At 49.1% G+C, this 17,669-nt stretch overlaps 6 protein-coding genes across 6 annotated transcripts; 3 read left to right on the forward strand and 3 right to left on the reverse strand.

Annotated features, from left to right (window-relative positions):
* Positions 1 to 3,343: 3,343 nt before the first annotated feature.
* On the forward strand, positions 3,344 to 6,531 carry TRUGW13939_10222 (uncharacterized protein; the record flags this gene model as incomplete). The annotated part of the gene is made up of 7 exons (XM_035493335.1): positions 3,344 to 3,497; positions 3,552 to 3,736; positions 3,800 to 3,963; positions 4,014 to 4,272; positions 4,331 to 4,547; positions 5,380 to 5,778; positions 5,843 to 6,531. Coding segments are annotated over 7 exons (2,067 nt in total), but the record flags the coding sequence as incomplete, so codon positions are not given.
* A 1,163-nt stretch (positions 6,532 to 7,694) lies between these two features.
* TRUGW13939_10223 (uncharacterized protein) lies at positions 7,695 to 8,582 on the reverse strand (the record flags this gene model as incomplete). Its single annotated transcript, XM_035493336.1, has 6 exons — positions 7,695 to 7,753; positions 7,809 to 7,912; positions 7,967 to 8,123; positions 8,174 to 8,303; positions 8,445 to 8,457; positions 8,566 to 8,582. The coding sequence occupies 6 exons, from the start codon at positions 8,580 to 8,582 to the stop codon at positions 7,695 to 7,697; spliced, it is 480 nt and encodes a 159-aa protein (XP_035349229.1).
* A 1,291-nt stretch (positions 8,583 to 9,873) lies between these two features.
* On the forward strand, positions 9,874 to 11,597 carry TRUGW13939_10224 (uncharacterized protein; the record flags this gene model as incomplete). The annotated part of the gene is made up of 4 exons (XM_035493337.1): positions 9,874 to 10,498; positions 10,556 to 10,898; positions 10,957 to 11,212; positions 11,268 to 11,597. The coding sequence occupies 4 exons, from the start codon at positions 9,874 to 9,876 to the stop codon at positions 11,595 to 11,597; spliced, it is 1,554 nt and encodes a 517-aa protein (XP_035349230.1).
* A 183-nt stretch (positions 11,598 to 11,780) lies between these two features.
* TRUGW13939_10225 (uncharacterized protein) lies at positions 11,781 to 13,734 on the reverse strand (the record flags this gene model as incomplete). Its single annotated transcript, XM_035493338.1, has 3 exons — positions 11,781 to 11,831; positions 11,884 to 12,001; positions 12,062 to 13,734. The coding sequence occupies 3 exons, from the start codon at positions 13,732 to 13,734 to the stop codon at positions 11,781 to 11,783; spliced, it is 1,842 nt and encodes a 613-aa protein (XP_035349231.1).
* A 685-nt stretch (positions 13,735 to 14,419) lies between these two features.
* On the forward strand, positions 14,420 to 15,374 carry TRUGW13939_10226 (uncharacterized protein; the record flags this gene model as incomplete). The annotated part of the gene is made up of 2 exons (XM_035493339.1): positions 14,420 to 14,597; positions 14,677 to 15,374. 2 exons carry the CDS (start codon positions 14,420 to 14,422, stop codon positions 15,372 to 15,374), a joined length of 876 nt encoding a protein of 291 aa, XP_035349232.1.
* Positions 15,375 to 15,482: 108 nt separating this feature from the next.
* TRUGW13939_10227 (uncharacterized protein) lies at positions 15,483 to 17,201 on the reverse strand (the record flags this gene model as incomplete). Its single annotated transcript, XM_035493340.1, has 2 exons — positions 15,483 to 16,940; positions 17,001 to 17,201. 2 exons carry the CDS (start codon positions 17,199 to 17,201, stop codon positions 15,483 to 15,485), a joined length of 1,659 nt encoding a protein of 552 aa, XP_035349233.1.
* Between the last annotated feature and the right edge of the window lie 468 nt (positions 17,202 to 17,669).

Raw genomic sequence — 17,669 nt, forward strand, 5'->3', positions numbered from 1 at the left:
CACGATAATGCTGTCTTGAAGCTTGTAGCCCCAATTTGTGTGTTGTAGAGCCTTTTATGCTATCTATTGAACAACTCGAATATTTTCGAGAACACTTAATGGCATTAGGCGGACGCCCCGCTGGACAGCTGTCACCAAGGTGAAACGGGAGGCTGAAACTGTGAAACACGCTGTTCCATGGTTGGCACAAAGCCTTAATTCAGCGTGTACTCGCTGTAAGAGTAGTACGAGTGCAACTTAACAATGCCTTGTGTGAACTCTGCTCGATAAAAAAAAGGATTCCGGCGGAATGTGTGGTGAACTCAGAAGGAGTCAGAACTGCTCTCGTGCGCGGCTGGCCCGAAGCAGCCCCTACGGAAATGATCCTTCTCTAGAACGGATTGACCAGGGGTGTCATCCATTGGGGTTTCATCGCAATTCATTGTTATAATAATAATAATCGGGACAGAGTGCGCAATAATAACAAACCCTAGTTAGTAGCAAAAGGACAGCTGACACAATATTTCCTTTTCTGGCCAATTTCTTGATCTCTTCGAGACGAATACTAATACCAAAGGAGCAAAAGGAGAAATAGGATACGTACTGTGTGTGGCGCGCTTCTGCCTGCGTGACGCCAAAAAATACTTCAAATTTGAACGTTATCTTGCAGTGTGGCCAGTCGGTTTGCTCGCCGAATGGCGCCTTCTTGGGGCCTGAGAAGTGACAACCGAACGGCTGACCAGCTCTTACGTGATCTGATCCTAGGTGTAGAAATCGAGCGAACGTCCCAGATACGTCGCAAAGAATCATCCTGTCAACTGTTATGAAATTGCAGTACTCGAGTTCCTTGGCAGATAGTAGTCGGTACTGGAGTATGGCCCATAACTAGGGGATAGTCCGTACTCCATAATAGTATATTCGAGCGAATCTCGGAGATCCGCCCGAGGCACGTGGCAAGAGACTTTCTCGGCGTTCAGGATTGTACCGAGGAATAGCCCGAGGCCAGTTCAAAATAAACGGATGCATACGAAGTTCTGCGTACAGAGAACGTGTTGCTCGGGATGGGACAGCAAGCAAGTGAACAGCTGTCATGACGCGACGGAGATTGGGACCGCGAGCTTATCTCGTCTATGTCTATCAGCGTGTGATCGCAAGCGGGGTTGTAACTTTTGGCCCCCTGCAGAATGGTGAGGTAATCAGTCACGATTCCGAGGATGTTCATGGCTCAATCCTGACCAAGTGAATAATGATGCGATGTGCCGCGAATAACAAAAATACTCGGACCGAGAAAGTCGTCGTATTGCGGAGTTTCCGTACGGCATGCGCAAGCTAGATTCGTTTCAAGAGACTGCCTGATGCGGAAACAGGTGAAACCGTCACGGTAACGATGAATCGGCAAGGGGGACTAGTCAGTAGTTGCATGTGTGACAACAGACTAAATAATTGGTTCACGGTTGGTTCTCGCTGTGGTTGGCTGGCCATGACTAGCAAGGAGCTGACTTGCAGGCTTGGTCAAGCATGCTAGTTTTCTAGAGGCAGAAGTAGCCCCTGTCTAGCTTGACGACTAGGCGTGTTTCCAGGAGACCAGCCGGTCGATCTGCACGGAGGCGGCGTCTCTCAGTGGGGAGCTGCCGAAAGCAAGCGCAATAGTACTCCGTAATAGGATCATTATTATTGTATGATTTGTATCGTACCCAGGCGAGAAGAGCCAGCCCGGCGCCACAATCCTTGCACTGTGCAATTTGTTTGCCCGCCTGTCCAGCAGCCATTAGTCGTATTCCGTGGTGGTGGTATGAACTCTGGCGGCGAGTTACGGCGATTATCCGCTGCATACAACCCTTGATAATGGAACAACATGATTCATCGGCTTGTCGGACTGTCGCATTTGCTCGACAGAACCTCTTGCTCTGTGCCCTTGTGGGAGCGCTGGTATTATTATTATAGTAATACGTACTCCGTAATAAATCAGAATAATTCTCCGTCGCTCCCCTGTGGCCCGCGTCTTGGCAGGGTAGGGTGGAAGGCCAGCCGGTGTTCTAGTGCAGCGGGTCTGGGATCGTCAGCAGATTGCTTCAGCAGCCGTGATGTTGATTGAGGAATAATAAGGAGGAAGACGGTGCTGGTGATGGTGATGGTGAAGAATAGTAGTAGCAGTAGTAGTGCGTGCTAGTCAGAAGGCACAACATCAGCAGAAGTCAAGACATTTAGCGGCAGGCATCACGGTGGCTCCTGCCTCGTGGAAGAGCAGCGCTCGCCGCTCGCTGTTGCCGCGTGGTGGAGCTGTTGCCGTCCGTGCATCGGGGCTCATTCCAGCTGGGTCTTGGCGGCTTCCTTCCACCCTGCGTCGCGCTGAGATCTTCTTGTTCCTGTTTGGATGGTTGTACTCTTCTTGTTGTTGTTGTTATTGACGATACCTCTTGTCAAGACTCAGTTGGCAGAGCAGACACAGCGCCATAGGGAACCCCAGATACATGCCCGGCTGCGCAACCCAGCAGGTACGCCAAATACTAACCCCCATCCTCGTTTCTGCGTCCTCATCCCATGTTGCCCTGCTCGCCCAGTTCATTAGAGCATTAGAGCCGGAATAGTCAACCTGTTTGGTCGCGCAACCCAAGGTCGGCTGGCCGCGGTGTTTCGTCAAGCTCTTGGACTGGCCGATTGGATCGTCGGTTTCCTGTTTCCTGTGTCCTGTGCAGTTCTTTGTTGCAAGTCAGCGTGTGAGACTGTCTGTTCTTGCAGCTCCCTGCAGTCGCTTTTCTCCCCCCTTGGTGCGCCCAATTCGTCCCAATCCGTCGTCCTCGCAGAAAAGGAATCGCTTTGTCCAAGCTTCAGCTGACGGGAATGGCGGGTTAGTTGCCAGATAGAGATCGGCCCATTGTCACACACATATACAACACACATGAACGTCTATTCCGAGAACATTTGTTTGCGGTGAATTGCCTGGTTGTCGAGCTCTCTTCGTTATAGCTTTTGCTCGACGCCCTTGGTTGGGATCTGACAGTCCTTTCGATTTGGCCCCCTCCCCCCGCCGTAGTGTTCGGATCGGCTCGCGCCTTGTCGACAACTCGCCTCAAGTCTGACAACAATCCGCAATCGAGGCCACCTGCTGGTACATGTGACTGAAACACATCATTATTGCATCGCACACGCTGAAATTTCCCCCCAATCAAAGCTAGGTCTCGATACACCCCATTGAAGTGAGTCCGTCCCTTGTCCCTACTAAATCGCGGCTCCCAAAAGAAGAAGCGCCCGTTTTCCACCCATCTACTTTGCGACGAGCGCTTTTTTTTTATAGCCCGCTGGGAAGAGGAAAAGACTCGATTCCAACGAAAGACCATGCTAATGCTATATATTTTCGACAGAGGGTTTACGCCCCGTATCAACCGCCATCATGGGTTGCATGAGCTCCAAGGTTGATCCGGAGGACAAGGAGGCCCTCAAAGCCAATGCGAACATCGAAAAGCAGATTCGCACCGACAAGAAAACCTTCGATCGCACCGTCAAAATCCTTCTATTAGGTACGCCCTACGTCCGGCCTCTTTCCGGTCATGGGAGTGTTAACATGTTGGCAGGTGCCGGAGAGTCTGGAAAGTCCACCATCATTAAACAGATGCGCATTATTCATTCCGGCGGATTTCCCCAAGATGAACGAGAACAGAATCGCGCAGTTATCTACTCGAACCTCATTGTTGCCTTCAAGGTTCTTATGGACATCATGAATAACCAAAAAATCGATTTTGAAAAAGAGGACAACAAGGTGCGCCTTTCTCGTCTACGAGAAGAGCCGCAAAGACATCCAAGTCGCTAACAATTCTTCTAGTCACTGGGCCAGCTACTTCTAAAAACCGAGGCCGATGTCGACACCGATGTAGCCTTCTCCGATACCAAAATTCGAGATGCTATGAAACAGCTGTGGAGCGACGCTGGCGTCCAGAAGGCCGTCTCTCGCGGTCACGAATTCGCTCTTCACGATAACTTGCATTAGTAAGGAGCTCGTTTTCTTTCCCTGTGTTTTGTGGCTTACGCTTTGGTAGTTTCTTTAATTCCCTCGATCGTCTATATTCTCCCGGATGGTTACCTGACAACCAAGACATGCTTCATTCACGTTTGCGCACCACCGGTATCACCGAGACCCTCTTCGAATTAGGCCAACTAAATTTCCGCATGATGGACGTCGGTGGTCAGAGATCGGAACGTAAGAAATGGATACACTGCTTCGAAGGCGTTCAGTGTCTGCTGTTTATGGTTGCACTATCCGGTTATGATCAAAGTCTTCTCGAGGATCAGAACGCAGTAAGTTAACTTTTCCAGTCCCTCAATGCATGCTTTCTGTTCTAATGATTGAATACAGAACCAAATGCATGAGGCTATGATGCTTTTCGAGTCACTAGCAAATGGCGAGTGGTTTAAGAGGAAGCCCATCATACTCTTTTTGAATAAAATGGATCTTTTCAAGAACAAACTCGCCGTATCACCCATCGACAAACACTTCCCAGACTACAGCGGCTCGCCGACTGATTTTGATGCAGCCGCCAAGTACTTTGCCGACCGATTCCGCAGCATTAATCGTATGCCAGACCGTGAGATCTACATCCACTATACCAACGCAACAGACACCACGCTCTTGAGAGCCACCATGGATTCGGTGCAAGACATGATTATTCAGAAGAACCTGCACACGCTGATCTTATGACGTTAGGCAGCCCGTCGACAGTTGTCGGCGAGGCGCCTCCTTCAACCCGGACTTCTGACCTACACAACACGACCAACCCTTCGCCCTCAACCAAAACCAAAACCAAAACCTTTCGATTAGCTGGTGGCATTCTCACCTTTTATTTTATATTGCTTTCTTCTCTATGTTTTCAAGATACCTTGTCACGACGACACGCTATGAGTGCATAGTGAAACATGCGGATTTCTCTTTCATCTCTACTTGATGGCGCTTTCATCGTTTTTTGCCCTATCTTGTTCTTTTTGCATTGTACACCTAATTATATGATACTTTGCCTTTTTTTTCCCTCTTCTCCTTGACTTTCTCTCCTCCCACGAACGTCTGATGATATTTTCTTATTTCTCCTTGTATGGCCCACAGCCAACCTTTCATATCTTCGGGTGGATTTTTGATAAGTTTATAGCTCTGAGAGAAGCCTATTTGGATACAAATGAAAATTGAACAATAATGCTCAGTATATTAATGCGTCGCATCTAGTAGTGCGTAGATCGACAACCACGTCATGTCGGCTGCTGCCCGAGGCGGTCTTGGCGCTTATGTAACGCATCCCGTGACGCCTTGACCGCCGCGGCCAAGCCCAGTCACGCAGCAACTTCGCTCATTGTCAGTCCGTCATCCGATGCGAAAGCACATCCCCCTCATCGTGCAATAGCTACACTCTTTCCCAGAAGGAAACGACAGCATACCAATTATGCTGTCCTCCTCTCTCCGGCGTGCTGTCCGCACGTCCACCGCATTCCCCAGTATCGTGCTTCCGTCTTCAGTCGGCGTCTGCGCCCCGGTAAACGGTGTGCTGAATACGACCACGCAACGAAGAGCACACCAACGCCGTCTGTCATCGTCCAAACCTCCTGCGCCTCCGAGCGACGGTTCGCGACCCTTTGATACCTCGTCTCCCCAGGCCACGACTGGCAAAGCCGTAGGCCCGGCAGAGCGAGACGGCCAGCAGCGCAAGTCCGCCAAAAGGAAAGGCAAAGACAGTTCTAGCAACAATGCCAGAAACAATCAATCTTCGGCATTTTTGAATGTCCCCAGTGTACCTTCTACCCATCATTTATCGCCACAAGGTATGTTCCGTCTTCTAGTGAAGAAAAAGTTTTTCCTCCGGTCATACTAACTGGAAAATCTTAGATATGCATCTTGCCTCGTTTTTTTCGCTTCACCGTCCCATTTCTGTCAGCACTACCATTCCTCCTCCGATTAATGACGAAGCATTCAACGCCATCTTTGACTCGAAATCTCTGTCGCGAAGAGGGAGAGACGATGTCATGGACACATTGTCATCCACAGTGCGCTCACTAGAGAATGCTACACGCAGCCGGAACGCTGGGTCACAAGCATCATCCTCGGCAGACATGGACGTTATCCATCTCGACAACGTTTCGGAAGAGGACTTGCACACCTCTATCGGAGAGTTTGCCAAGCGACTGGCTCCTTTCAATCCGCCCGCGGCCCCCGAGCCTTACAACGAGGAAGACCTTGCAGCAGACGATGCCCAGAATGAAATGGACTCGCCCCTCCGAACGTTTTCCACCGTCCTCACCATTCACGAGTCGGTCCACCCAGATGGCCACAAAACATACGAAGCGCACGTCTCTCCGTTCGTCCACGAAGACATGGAAGCTCCAGGTTCATCATCGGTTGAATCTGAAGAACCTAACAACGGGCTCGTCCGGAAATCGTACATTGAGCGCGTGTACAACGACAGGATGCAAGCCATCTCCGTGCGACGACAACGGAAATTGAAAATGAAGAAGCACAAGTTCAAGAAACTGTTGCGAAAAACGCGGACCCTGCGTCGCAAGCTGGATAAAGCTTGATTGATCGTGTATCTAGCTCGTTGCCCTTCATTTCCTTTTGTCTATTTTCCTTTGGTTTTATGAGTTCTTTCCTAATAGCATATATACATATCAGAGTGGGGCGTTTTCATCGTGTCTCTCTCTCTCCATCTCTTTTGCTGTGACTCTCTGGTGATTAACTGACTGTCTTGACATTTCGATATATGCATATGCATACGGATACATTTGGTTTAGATATACTCATGCATCCAAAATGGACACATTTTCACGGTCGGTGATCTTGTCTTTGATTTGCGGTGTGTCTGTCTACTCTTGATACCTGATCTATGCTTTCTTTGTATTGGAGAATAGATTGCATTATTTAACTGAATAACAATTTTCGAACTATCATACTCGGTTTCACAACTTGTATGTGATACTCTTTTAAGATTGCTAGTAGTACCTGGTAGGTGACAATAATGACCGCTCATGAGCCTGCTTTTCCCAATTTAATACGTCTCATGCCATGTGTTTAAACAGACCCAAGTACCATAAACAACATCTCAATGTCCTCGGTGAAATATCGTCAACTACTACTTAAGTTTTATCGGCCAAATCTACTGCTCACCCGCAATGTAGTACATTTGAACACTACATATATCTACATATACTTTGAACATAAAACACAGAGCAACAAAAAGAAAGATGCTGACGATGGTGACAAAAATAACAAGGAAAGAAAGCAAGAAAAAATAGCGAATGCAGCCAAAAAATGATACATAAACATGTTCAAAATCTTGCAGATTGTTAATACATGTTTGCAGTCCAACCAACCTTGAATCTTTCTCTGATCTTCCATCAACCTCAACATTTAAAAATTCTTTTCCTTCTTTCTGTGATGTTGTTTTGATGGTGCTCAAGTACCAGACTGGGAAAAAAAAGACAGTGTTACTCTACATACTCTGCTCTCACTCCCCACTCCCTTCTCTCATGATATTGTATAAAACTCGTGAAAAAAAAGTGTTTGTAACATGCATGCCCGCGAGGAGTTTGGCCCGGGCATAAGACAAAACGGCAAAACTCCGACATATAGCTTGACTTTGTCGTTCTCGGAGTCGTCAATAATTAATGAGGCGGGGGTCGTTCGGTGACTTCAAGGAGTTTTAACTTGAATGACCCCCACCCCTGACGCGTGGTTATGCCGCTTAGCATGAGCCACTTGAGTTCGAGTTCATGAGCAAGGCAACGATAAGACCATAAAGACCTATAGAAATTACTTGTTAGATAGGTGTCTCTTCAAGAGAAAAAGGAGGACGTACCCAAAACTTCAGCGAAAATGAGAATAAGAATCATTCCGACATAAAGTCTCGGTTGCTGAGCCGATCCACGAACACCAGCGTCACCAACAATTCCAATAGCAAACCTTTCCAGCGTGTCAGTATCTTTCGTCACATTGTCTCAAATAGAATCAACATACCCAGCAGCCAAACCAGCAAGACCGACAGCGAGACCAGCACCAAGTTGAATGAATCCAGTGTACAGAGGGAGAGTTTGCTTCAGATCGTTTGCGATAAGGACAGACACGACGAGACCGTAGATACCAATGATACCCGCCATGACAATGGGGACAATGTCTATTTCAATGGTTAGCACGGATTGTTGCTGGCAGGAGTGCAAACCATACTCTTGACAACCAGGTCAGGTCGGAGAACGGCCATGCTGCATACACCAACGCCAGCCTTGGCGGTTCCATAGGCGGCACCAAAACATGTGAAGACAATGGCTGACGTGCAGCCAAGGGCACCAAAAAATGGCTAAAGTATTATAATCAGTTATTTTATTCGATGAACGGTTCTGACGGTGGAGGTAGGAGATCCCCTGTTAGGCAGCGCAAGCCAGCCAAACAGGGCAGTAGAAAATCTCAGGGCGGCAGGGAATGGAAGGGTCCAACATACTGCATAGACGGGACTATTTAGAGGATATGGTTAGCGCTTGATCAGTTATATACGATAGCAGCAGGATGATGCTATTGGAGTAAGAGTCGTCGCGCCGGGGATGATGTGGAGGACACCTTACCAGAGATCGGTAGCCATCGCGACGGGTGTATCAAGTTTTCACGTCGGTAAAGAGGAATTCCAACTTTAAAATAATCAGAGCGAGAGGCACTGCACTCGGACTCTGAAGACGGGGCGATGTTTTAATGAAGAGAGAGTGGGAGCTACCAGGAGTGATGCTTGGATCGAGGTTGGTGCAGGGTCAGCCGGGCGATGCTGGAGCTTACCCGCCCGGCACGTGACATTTCTTGGCATCGGGCTTGGCGTTGCCATGCCGTCAGTGCGCCTGAGTCCAGTAGAGACGTATCTTGAACTTCAATATGGTGCTTCAAGTTGTTAGGAATCACCATCAAAAGCTTCTCCAATCGCCGCGTCGCTATACTCACTCACATTCTTCCTCACCTCACCGAGTAACCGACACCAATTGCTTCCCTCTCGCATTCTCTCTACTCGACTCTCCCTTCTACTCTCGACTATAAGAAACCACGAAAACCCTTGTAAAAAAATGTTGCGCCATTTTTGGTCAAGTGGTAAAAAAGTCGTCATGAAGGCACCAGTAGCGGACTATATATTGTTTCATTCACCCACATGATGCCTCTCAAACTCCTTCTCCAAGAAGAAGCATAGGCGATCCACTTGAAATAGCATGTGTAGCTACCACTTTACCGGCATATATCAGATGAAGTCTTAATATAGCATTTCAAACAGTCAATACTTGAAAGTATGCTATGGCCGGGCGATTTTCGAGCATGACTTACCGCCGGAAGCAGATATAATGAGTGAGATATGGGAGGCCCGTACTCGCAGTAAATATTCGAAATGGAAATTGCTTCCATATTGCGATATTTTTCCGACACCAGGGTAATAGAACACTTTTCATTTCATAAAACAATGGAACGAGTTCCGACGAGCAAGGATTCGCACAATGGGGGGACTATTTGGAGACATCGAACCTCGACGGTTGCTAGAGCTGCAGGGGTCGCCGACGTACAGTGGCTCGTTCACTCAGGGACTATTTTACAGATTGTGAACAAAGGACTTGTTTAGACTTGTTCAGACTTAATCGGGTCTGATCGGGCTTGTTCAGACTTAATCGGACTTGGTCGGACTTGTTCAGACTCGATCGGACTTGGTCGGACTTGTGATCGGATTTGTGATTGACGTTGACATTATAGCTTCAATGCTCGGGGATAACATTGAAATTTTCACTAGTAGTAGTCCAGTTATCCATTTATCCATCTCGAGATGGCATCCTCGAATTATTTAAACAGCAGTCAGTCACACATCCAGTCACACATCCAGACCCGGTTGGTATACATGTTCATCCAGGATGGCGGCCATCATACAGTATCGCCAACTGCGCCAATCTGTGCAACAGCAGCTACAAACGCACAAGGAAAACGATGTCGACTACGCTCAGATTCCCGGGATCTCGGTGCAGCTCGACCACAATGGGGTCGAATATTTGCAGGTGGGTTGGACTGGACCTCAGGATCCATTCTGCCCTCAGGCATGGTCAATGAGCCGCCGGGTGTGTACGACTCTGTCCGTCTGCCTCATTGCACTGGTGACAACAATGGCATCTGCAATTGATTCCGCGGTCATCTCAGAGGCCTCTGCAGAGTTCGGAGTCTCGGAAGTAACCGAGTCCCTTGCTACTGGTATTTATCTGATTGGATTTGGTGCTGGTGCACTCGTGGCGAGTCCCTTGTCGGAAATGATCGGTCGCTATCCTGTCTACCTTGGGGCACTTGTGATATTTGGAGCATGGATTCTCGGCGCAGCGCTGGCCCCGAATATAGGAGGACAGTTGGTCTTTCGCTTTCTTGCCGGCCTATGTGGTGCTGCGCCTCTGACTGTGGCCGGAGGGTCCATCTCAGACGTTTGGAACACTCTTGAAAAGACGTTTGGGTTTCCCGCCTTCGCCATCCCTGCTTTTGGTGGTCCAACCCTAGGTAATTATCTTGCTTGATCCTGACACCTTTCTCCGGAGCTCATACATTTTCCTACAGGACCTATGGTCGGAGCATACATTGGGTATAGCCCGCATATCAGCTGGAGATGGTCGGAGTGGATTATGCTTGTCCTAGATGGTCTTACGATCTGCGTGATTTTCTTGACCAGTCGTGAAACATTTGGTCCGCGACTACTCCTTTACAAGGCTCGATTCTTTCGTCAGGAAACGGGCGATCAGCGATTCAAGACTAGGGAAGAGGCATCCGGCGACGAGAACACTGCTACAGTTTTGAAAAGGCACTTCTCACGGCCGTGGATTCTCCTAGCGGAGCCGATTGTTATTTGCTTCACTTTCTACCTTACTGTGATTTATATTGTCCTTTTTACATTCTTGGATGGGTATGTTTTGGTTCACTCCGGCAATACATGGCCTTGGTGGTTTGCTAACATAGCACAGATACCCAACCATCTTCGGGGAAACTTACGGTATCAACAATGGTTTGGTCAATATCTGTTTCCTTGGGCTCTTCATTGGTATCCTGTTAGCCGTACTCACCGTGCCCATCCTATACGTCCAAACTGCCAGGCAGCTCCAGCGCGATGGCGACGATGGGTCGGGACGGATGTTGAACCAGGAGTCTCGCTTATTTTTCGCCCGTTGCGGCGCTCCTGTTGTGCCAATTGGATTATTTTGGATGGGATGGACAGCTTATGTGTGTTTTTTCCCCCTCGCCTTCATATCTTCCACGTCGCTCACGGTGTTTTTAGCCATCCATCCCGATCTGGTCGCCCCTCGCGGCGTCGATTCTCATCGGATTCGGTATCATCTGCATATTTATGTCTGCTTATATGTACACCATCGATTCATACGGTCAGTACGCCGCATCGGCCCTCACATTCATCGCTCTTGTGCGATATCTCGTGGCGGGTGGGATGACGGTCGTTGGGATCCCCATGTACAATAATTTGGGCGCGCATTGGACCCTGACAGTCCTTGGGATCATCAGCACCGTGGCAATACCGATTCCCTACGCGCTTTCAATATGGGGCCCTTCACTGCGGAAGAGGAGTAAGTGGGCTATCAACAAGGAGATGTAGTGGTTGTTACCATTTGAATTATGGGTATAAAAAAGGACTTTTCACCCAGTGTCATAGATACGGAGGACAAATTTTGGCCGACGTAATAGTAGATCGAAACCATATATAATAAATTGAATGTTGCTGTCTACACAGGATCGTAGTTTCCATCCGTGAGGTCACTCGCCTAGAAAATATGATGAGCTATGGCGGATTCAATGCTCCATCTACGTTTAGAATGTCGTCCCAATAGTTCTTTCCTTGTTAGCATACGGTTTCATGCAGTGAAATGCGTTTAGAAACTCACCCAAACATCAGAGCCGGGATTGAGCCATTTCACCGAGTCAATCCAATCATCCATTGTATTTCCAAACTCATAACCCGCTGGGTCCGACCACAGGAAGATGTCTGGCGATAGCATTGTTCTACCAGCGTTTTCTCTGTTAGCTAATTTATCTCCATGTGCGGAACCAACCAGTGCTTACTGGAAATGTCGAAGGATAGGATATGCTTTTTTGCAAATCGGACTGCGATCTTGAAGCTTCTCGACGCGGAGTATGGCAGCATCGAATGCTGCGCGATAGGGTGAGCAATCGAAGTTCTCGCCCGTCCGGTCAAGTAGACATGACGCAAGTGCTACAGCGCCATGAAGTGCATATGAGCTTGTCATACCGTACACAAGCCAGCGATAATGGCGCAGACGCTGATCCTCGCATAATTGGCGATGAAAGTCCAAGAGCGCCGCACCTGAACGGATGCATCTGGTCTTCGACTCTGGGCGGTATTTAGATGGACTGCTGTTCGAATTCGATCGGCAGAACGGCCGATGGATCAGGAGATAGAGGTGGTGCGCGTAAAGCTGTAGAATGCTCCAATACGCATTACTGGATGCGTCCAGGAGACTCGGGCGACCCTGAGATAAAAACGTTGTATCCCATTTCTCCTGCTCCGCGGCGATTTCAGCGTCAAGGAGTACTAGGGTCGTTTCGTCTAGTTGGGTCGGATTGGATATGCGGGAACAGATGCGGTTGGATAGCTGGAACAGGCGCAACTTGAAGATCATCACTGACATCTGGGTCGGCTGGCTGGATGGCCGGCCGACGACGTGCTCTTGGACATCTTTATCGTTGACATTCGCTGGCATCACGGCGGGAAGTTTCGTCAGCCACGCGATGTCGACATCCCGGAACATGATAGCTTGGTATGTGTGCAGAAGCAGAATACCGGCCCAGCACCGTCTTCGTCGTTCGACTTCAATACAGGTGACGTCCGGGGGCTTATAGTCCACGTTACATTGCAGTGCAATGCCGATATTCAAAGCCATGCCGAGTAATACCCAGCCTTTATCCACTCCTTCATCATGACTGATGGTAAAAATTAAGATCAGCAGAGCCTCAAGCGTGCTGATACTATGGTTGTTCAAGAAGTTGTCTTGGGCAAGGCAAATCATGCCTGCAGTCCGAAGTTGATATGACAGAACAGTAGCGTCCTGGGCGTGAGGCTCGGGCCAGAGCTTAGCCAGCAGAACATCGTCGCCTTCGATAGATCGCACTGCCATGGACAGAAGGAAGAAAAAGACAGCGAGCCAAGAGAGGTCCACATTTGACGGGTTATTTCTGAACGTGCAATACTGATGTTCAAAGGTCGGGCCGTGCAGGACATGGAATAAAGGAGATAGGAGGGTGAAATATTGTGTTATTAGGTACTCACAGCAATCCCAGGGTGGCAGTTTAGATAGGAGGTCATTCCTTGCCAGCCTAGGGCCAATATAGAAGGGGAAAAATAGGTGAATGTTGCCTTGGGGAGCAAGGTCAGTTTGCTCCAATTGGGCGTGGTCCATGTTCTGGATTGGCCGCTCAAAAACGGCATCCCAACGTGCATTGGAAAAGTCATGGCATGCCGGCGCTGTGGTTATGGGGGCAGCTGCTGCAACCATGTCACTTGAGTGAGGGGTGATTTCTGCAGGTCGGGGACTGCTCCTCGACGCCACTACATGGGCGGTTTTCCCGATGTTGTAGGCGCAGTCATCCTCGCAAGCGCGATTCTTGCACGACGAACACGGATCTTGCCGGTCGCAACGTAGCTTCGATCTCCTGCATGGCTCACAGCTGTATTTTTTGCGAGCTCGACGGTGCGCTTTTTCCTCGTTGGAAGCCATAAGTCGAGGACTGAAAGGATCCATCCAGGGCCGGGTTTATGTCGGGTTTATACGAGTTTTGCAATCGGAGCCCCGAAAGATCGGAGATAGAGATCTGGTCATTCCATGTCCGGGGCTACCAATGACAGTTAACCGACCCCACCGATCCTGTATATACATCTGTAAAGAATAAGACTTATTTATAATCATCATCAATTACCAACAGTTAACAGGGATGGTATACCATTAATATTAAAGTATTAATTACATAATAATATTTTGGCTTTGAACTAGCAACTAGCTTCAAGGCAGCCCGTTTCATCTGGCTCCACTAATACACTTACAGACTACTCAGTACGACTTCAGACTTGGGGGCTGGCCTCGTATTCACCAATTGCTGTCAGTGGCTCAGGGCGGTGCCACTCATGAAATCAAGCCCTGTGAGGGCCCTGAGGGGGGGCCACGCTGTTAAAATGGAGCAAATCCTTCTTGTGAGTCGGGTTTAGGTCCTAACTTTATTTTTCCACGAGGATTCTTAGTAACTAGCATGTCCCTGAATCTTTACGCATTCCTGACTTTATGCATAATGCTATCGACTATCTAGCCAGGCGCTACTTGAATTGATATATCTATTTCTGACTCTGCGCTGAAACACGGAGACGACAAATCTCACTCACCCGACCCGGGAGGGACTTTACAAAAGAAAATGACCACTTCGTTCGAAAACTGCAAATCGGGGACCTTCTATGGTTTGGGTGGAGACCAAAACAAATTCCAGCCGGGCGAGACAGTTCTGCTCCAATGGGGGGCTTATGACGATCTATCCACGCCGCTGAACGTCTCCCTCTCCCGATGGGGTGGTGCTCTGGTCGGTGACATACTCGGTGAGTATAAAGATACCAACGACTCCCATGCTTAACGTGCAAGGCAAGGCCAACAGCAGTACTGATGAAATCCGCGCAGAGGGCGCTTTGTTCAGCCTAGGGGGCTCAATATACCGCACAACCAATTACTCCTCGTCCAACTGTATCCTAGACCAGTACAACTGGACGATCCCGTTATCATTCAACACGACCGATCCCCAGTACCTAATAGGACTTTTCAACGCGTCGACTGTACGTGGTATGGATGGGAACGATCTCTGGGGATTTATGGGCTGGAGTCCAATCTTCTATGTTGAACCAACGACGACAACGACGACGACGACGACGACTACAGCTGCTGGGACGACGACGACGACGACGACTACTGCTGCTGGGACGACAACGACAACGGCAGCGGTAGCGGCAGGGGCAGCGACAGCGACAGCGGCCAAACCAGATGCAAATAATAACCCGGCTGCCACGACAACATCGTCGGCCTCATCTTCGCCGACATCATCCTCAGATTCGGCAGGTTTGTCAGGAGGAACCAAAGCTGGAATTGGTGTGGGCGTGGCACTCGGTGTGCTTGCGCTGGTAGGGGTGTTCATATTCATATTTTTCCGACGAAGGAGGGCGGCCGGATATACAAACACAGAGACCCAAAAATCACCAGTCGAAATAGGTGGGGCATGGGACGTCAAGGCACCAAAACAACCCATACAGGTGCACGAAATGGACGGCAGGGGTGTTAGTGAGCTACAGGAGCATGATAGGGGACATATTCCCAGATACAAGTGAATCCGGTCTGCCGACAGGTGAATCCCTCGTGCGGAATCGCAAACGATCGCGTAAATAGTTTTGTCATATCGTACACTATGTAATATACAATGATACCAGAAATTTCGTTCATGACAGCCAAAGGTCCACCCGTGATCCGGGCACGGATAGTTTTGTCTGACATTTTCCAGCTTCGCTAGAAACACCTGATGTCGTCCCCTGTGAATAGCTAATTGCTGTCTCGGACACACCACCGAAATGGTTAGGAATGACGAGCACATTTTCGGATGAGTCGGCCGAGGTTTGTGTGTCTTGAGCAGGCGCAGATTGCGGAATCACCAGTTCTGCTCCAACAGAGGCGCCCACGCCGAATGAACAAGAGATTGCATGGCTATTCTGATCCTCTTGTTGGCCTGCTATCTTTTCAACAGCCTCGGACTCAGTAGCAACCAAAAATTGAATGCTATCTCCGACGGGTGTTATCTGAGACAATGACGCTATCTTCTCCTCGAGCCCTTTTCCCAGAAGGTCTGAAAGCTCCGAGATATCAGGTACTTCGTCCGACTTGACAGCGGAAGGTTGTGTTGACAGTACTTGATCTAATGAAAGTGGATGCATCGATTCATCGCGAAAGCTGATTTCCGGATCCAAGGAGAGCAAGCCTTGCTTTTTGCCCCATCCTCCGCCACCGCTTACGACACGGTGAATTCTGCTTCCATTCACGATCGACCGTTCCACGTTGTTTCGGTCGTGATTTGTTTCCGATAGAAGCGAGTTGAGCGGCTCGACAAGTGCCCATACTGCTACTCGCTGATGCGGTATGCCAAGTTCATTCACATATTTGGGAAGCTCTTTCTCCAGCTCAGACGAGGCCGGGATGGCGCCACTTGGGCCTGTGGACGGGGTGTTGGATAGCTGGCGCAGAATGTTTCCCATACTAGACACGACGCTTCTACGGCTGGTCACCGGGTGGAGCGGAGTATTGACGGAACTGCGGACATTTTCAGATACAAAGTCGACGTCGCAGACCGCTAGATCTTTCCAATTATCCAGGACGTATTGATTGGATGTAGTATCGTACGTCCACCGCATTCCTAGCAACGTTCTGTCCTTGCCGTTGACAAATACTGTATTTGCCAATCGCAAACCAACTTGACGAGAGGTATGCACATCCTGCTCGCTAATTGCGCGGTGATCAGAAGTGGTCGTTTGTGTTGAAAAGAAAAAGGCAGGCTCGGTAGGGCTGCCGCCTCTAATCTGGGCAGGCTGTGCGGCAGAGACTGTGATATCGGAGGCATTAACAAGGAGCAGAGATAGACCTTCTACCCCTAATGAAGCATTCTGCACAGCGTTGTCATTCCGCTGGGTTGCTATTTTGTCTACCACGGCTGCGACGGTATAAACGACGGCGGGAGATCCGGTCGGATAAATTTGCTTAAACAACGGATTCACCCAGTCGGCGAGAAGGGAGTTGGACGTATCCGTCCATGATGCAAACTCTGGCGATGCAAAGAGGACCGGGGTAATTGGGTTCTGGGTCGATGCAGGACGGATATTTGGGAATGAAGAAGCGATAGTGTCGGGAGTCTGAATCCAATAAGTGAATTAGCAAGTGGCAGCTCAATCCGAGGATACCATCAAAGCTACCAGATGATATGGCTTTGCACAAGCCCAGGTGATGGCGTGCAGATTGGCGTTGGAAGAAGGTCCGAGGGAGCTGATGCGACGCGCTACACTAGAGGTAGCAGCAGCAGCCGCCGCCGGTCTCACGCGGGTAAAGAGACCAGGCCATGTCGAAGGAGGAGCTCTGGCGGCTGAGCCTGCGAGGCAGCAGAGTATATTTGGCATCAGAGAAGAGGTGAAGCGGGGGGTGGCAGCGCCGTTGACGCTGTGGAATGACCCGGTGTTGTTGGCGGATATTGCCAAGGCGGCGACCTTTTCCACGGTGGGTCCGCATTGGCAGTGCCAACAGTATGCACTATTTAGTATTTAGTATAAATAATCAAGACCGGAGTATCTATTGTGAGGATTTTACTGGTAGAGGGTATGTATGCAGAACAACAATTGACTCGTCTTGTGACTGAATGACGGCTGAAATCGCCTTCTACGACATGATCTACATCACCGCAGATTGGAGAACCCACAGTAAGACGTTTATTCTAGCGAACACAGTCACTGGTAGAATGATAATGATGCATGAGATGAGATGCAAATAGTAGCAATACTAGCACTATTAATAATAACAACCTGAAGACTAGACAGACTGCTATAAAAAACGCACAGCCACAGCTACACGTCGTCCTTACGTAACCACAG

Source organism: Talaromyces rugulosus, chromosome V, assembly GCF_013368755.1.
Source record: "Talaromyces rugulosus chromosome V, complete sequence".
NCBI lineage: Eukaryota > Fungi > Ascomycota > Eurotiomycetes > Eurotiales > Trichocomaceae > Talaromyces > Talaromyces rugulosus.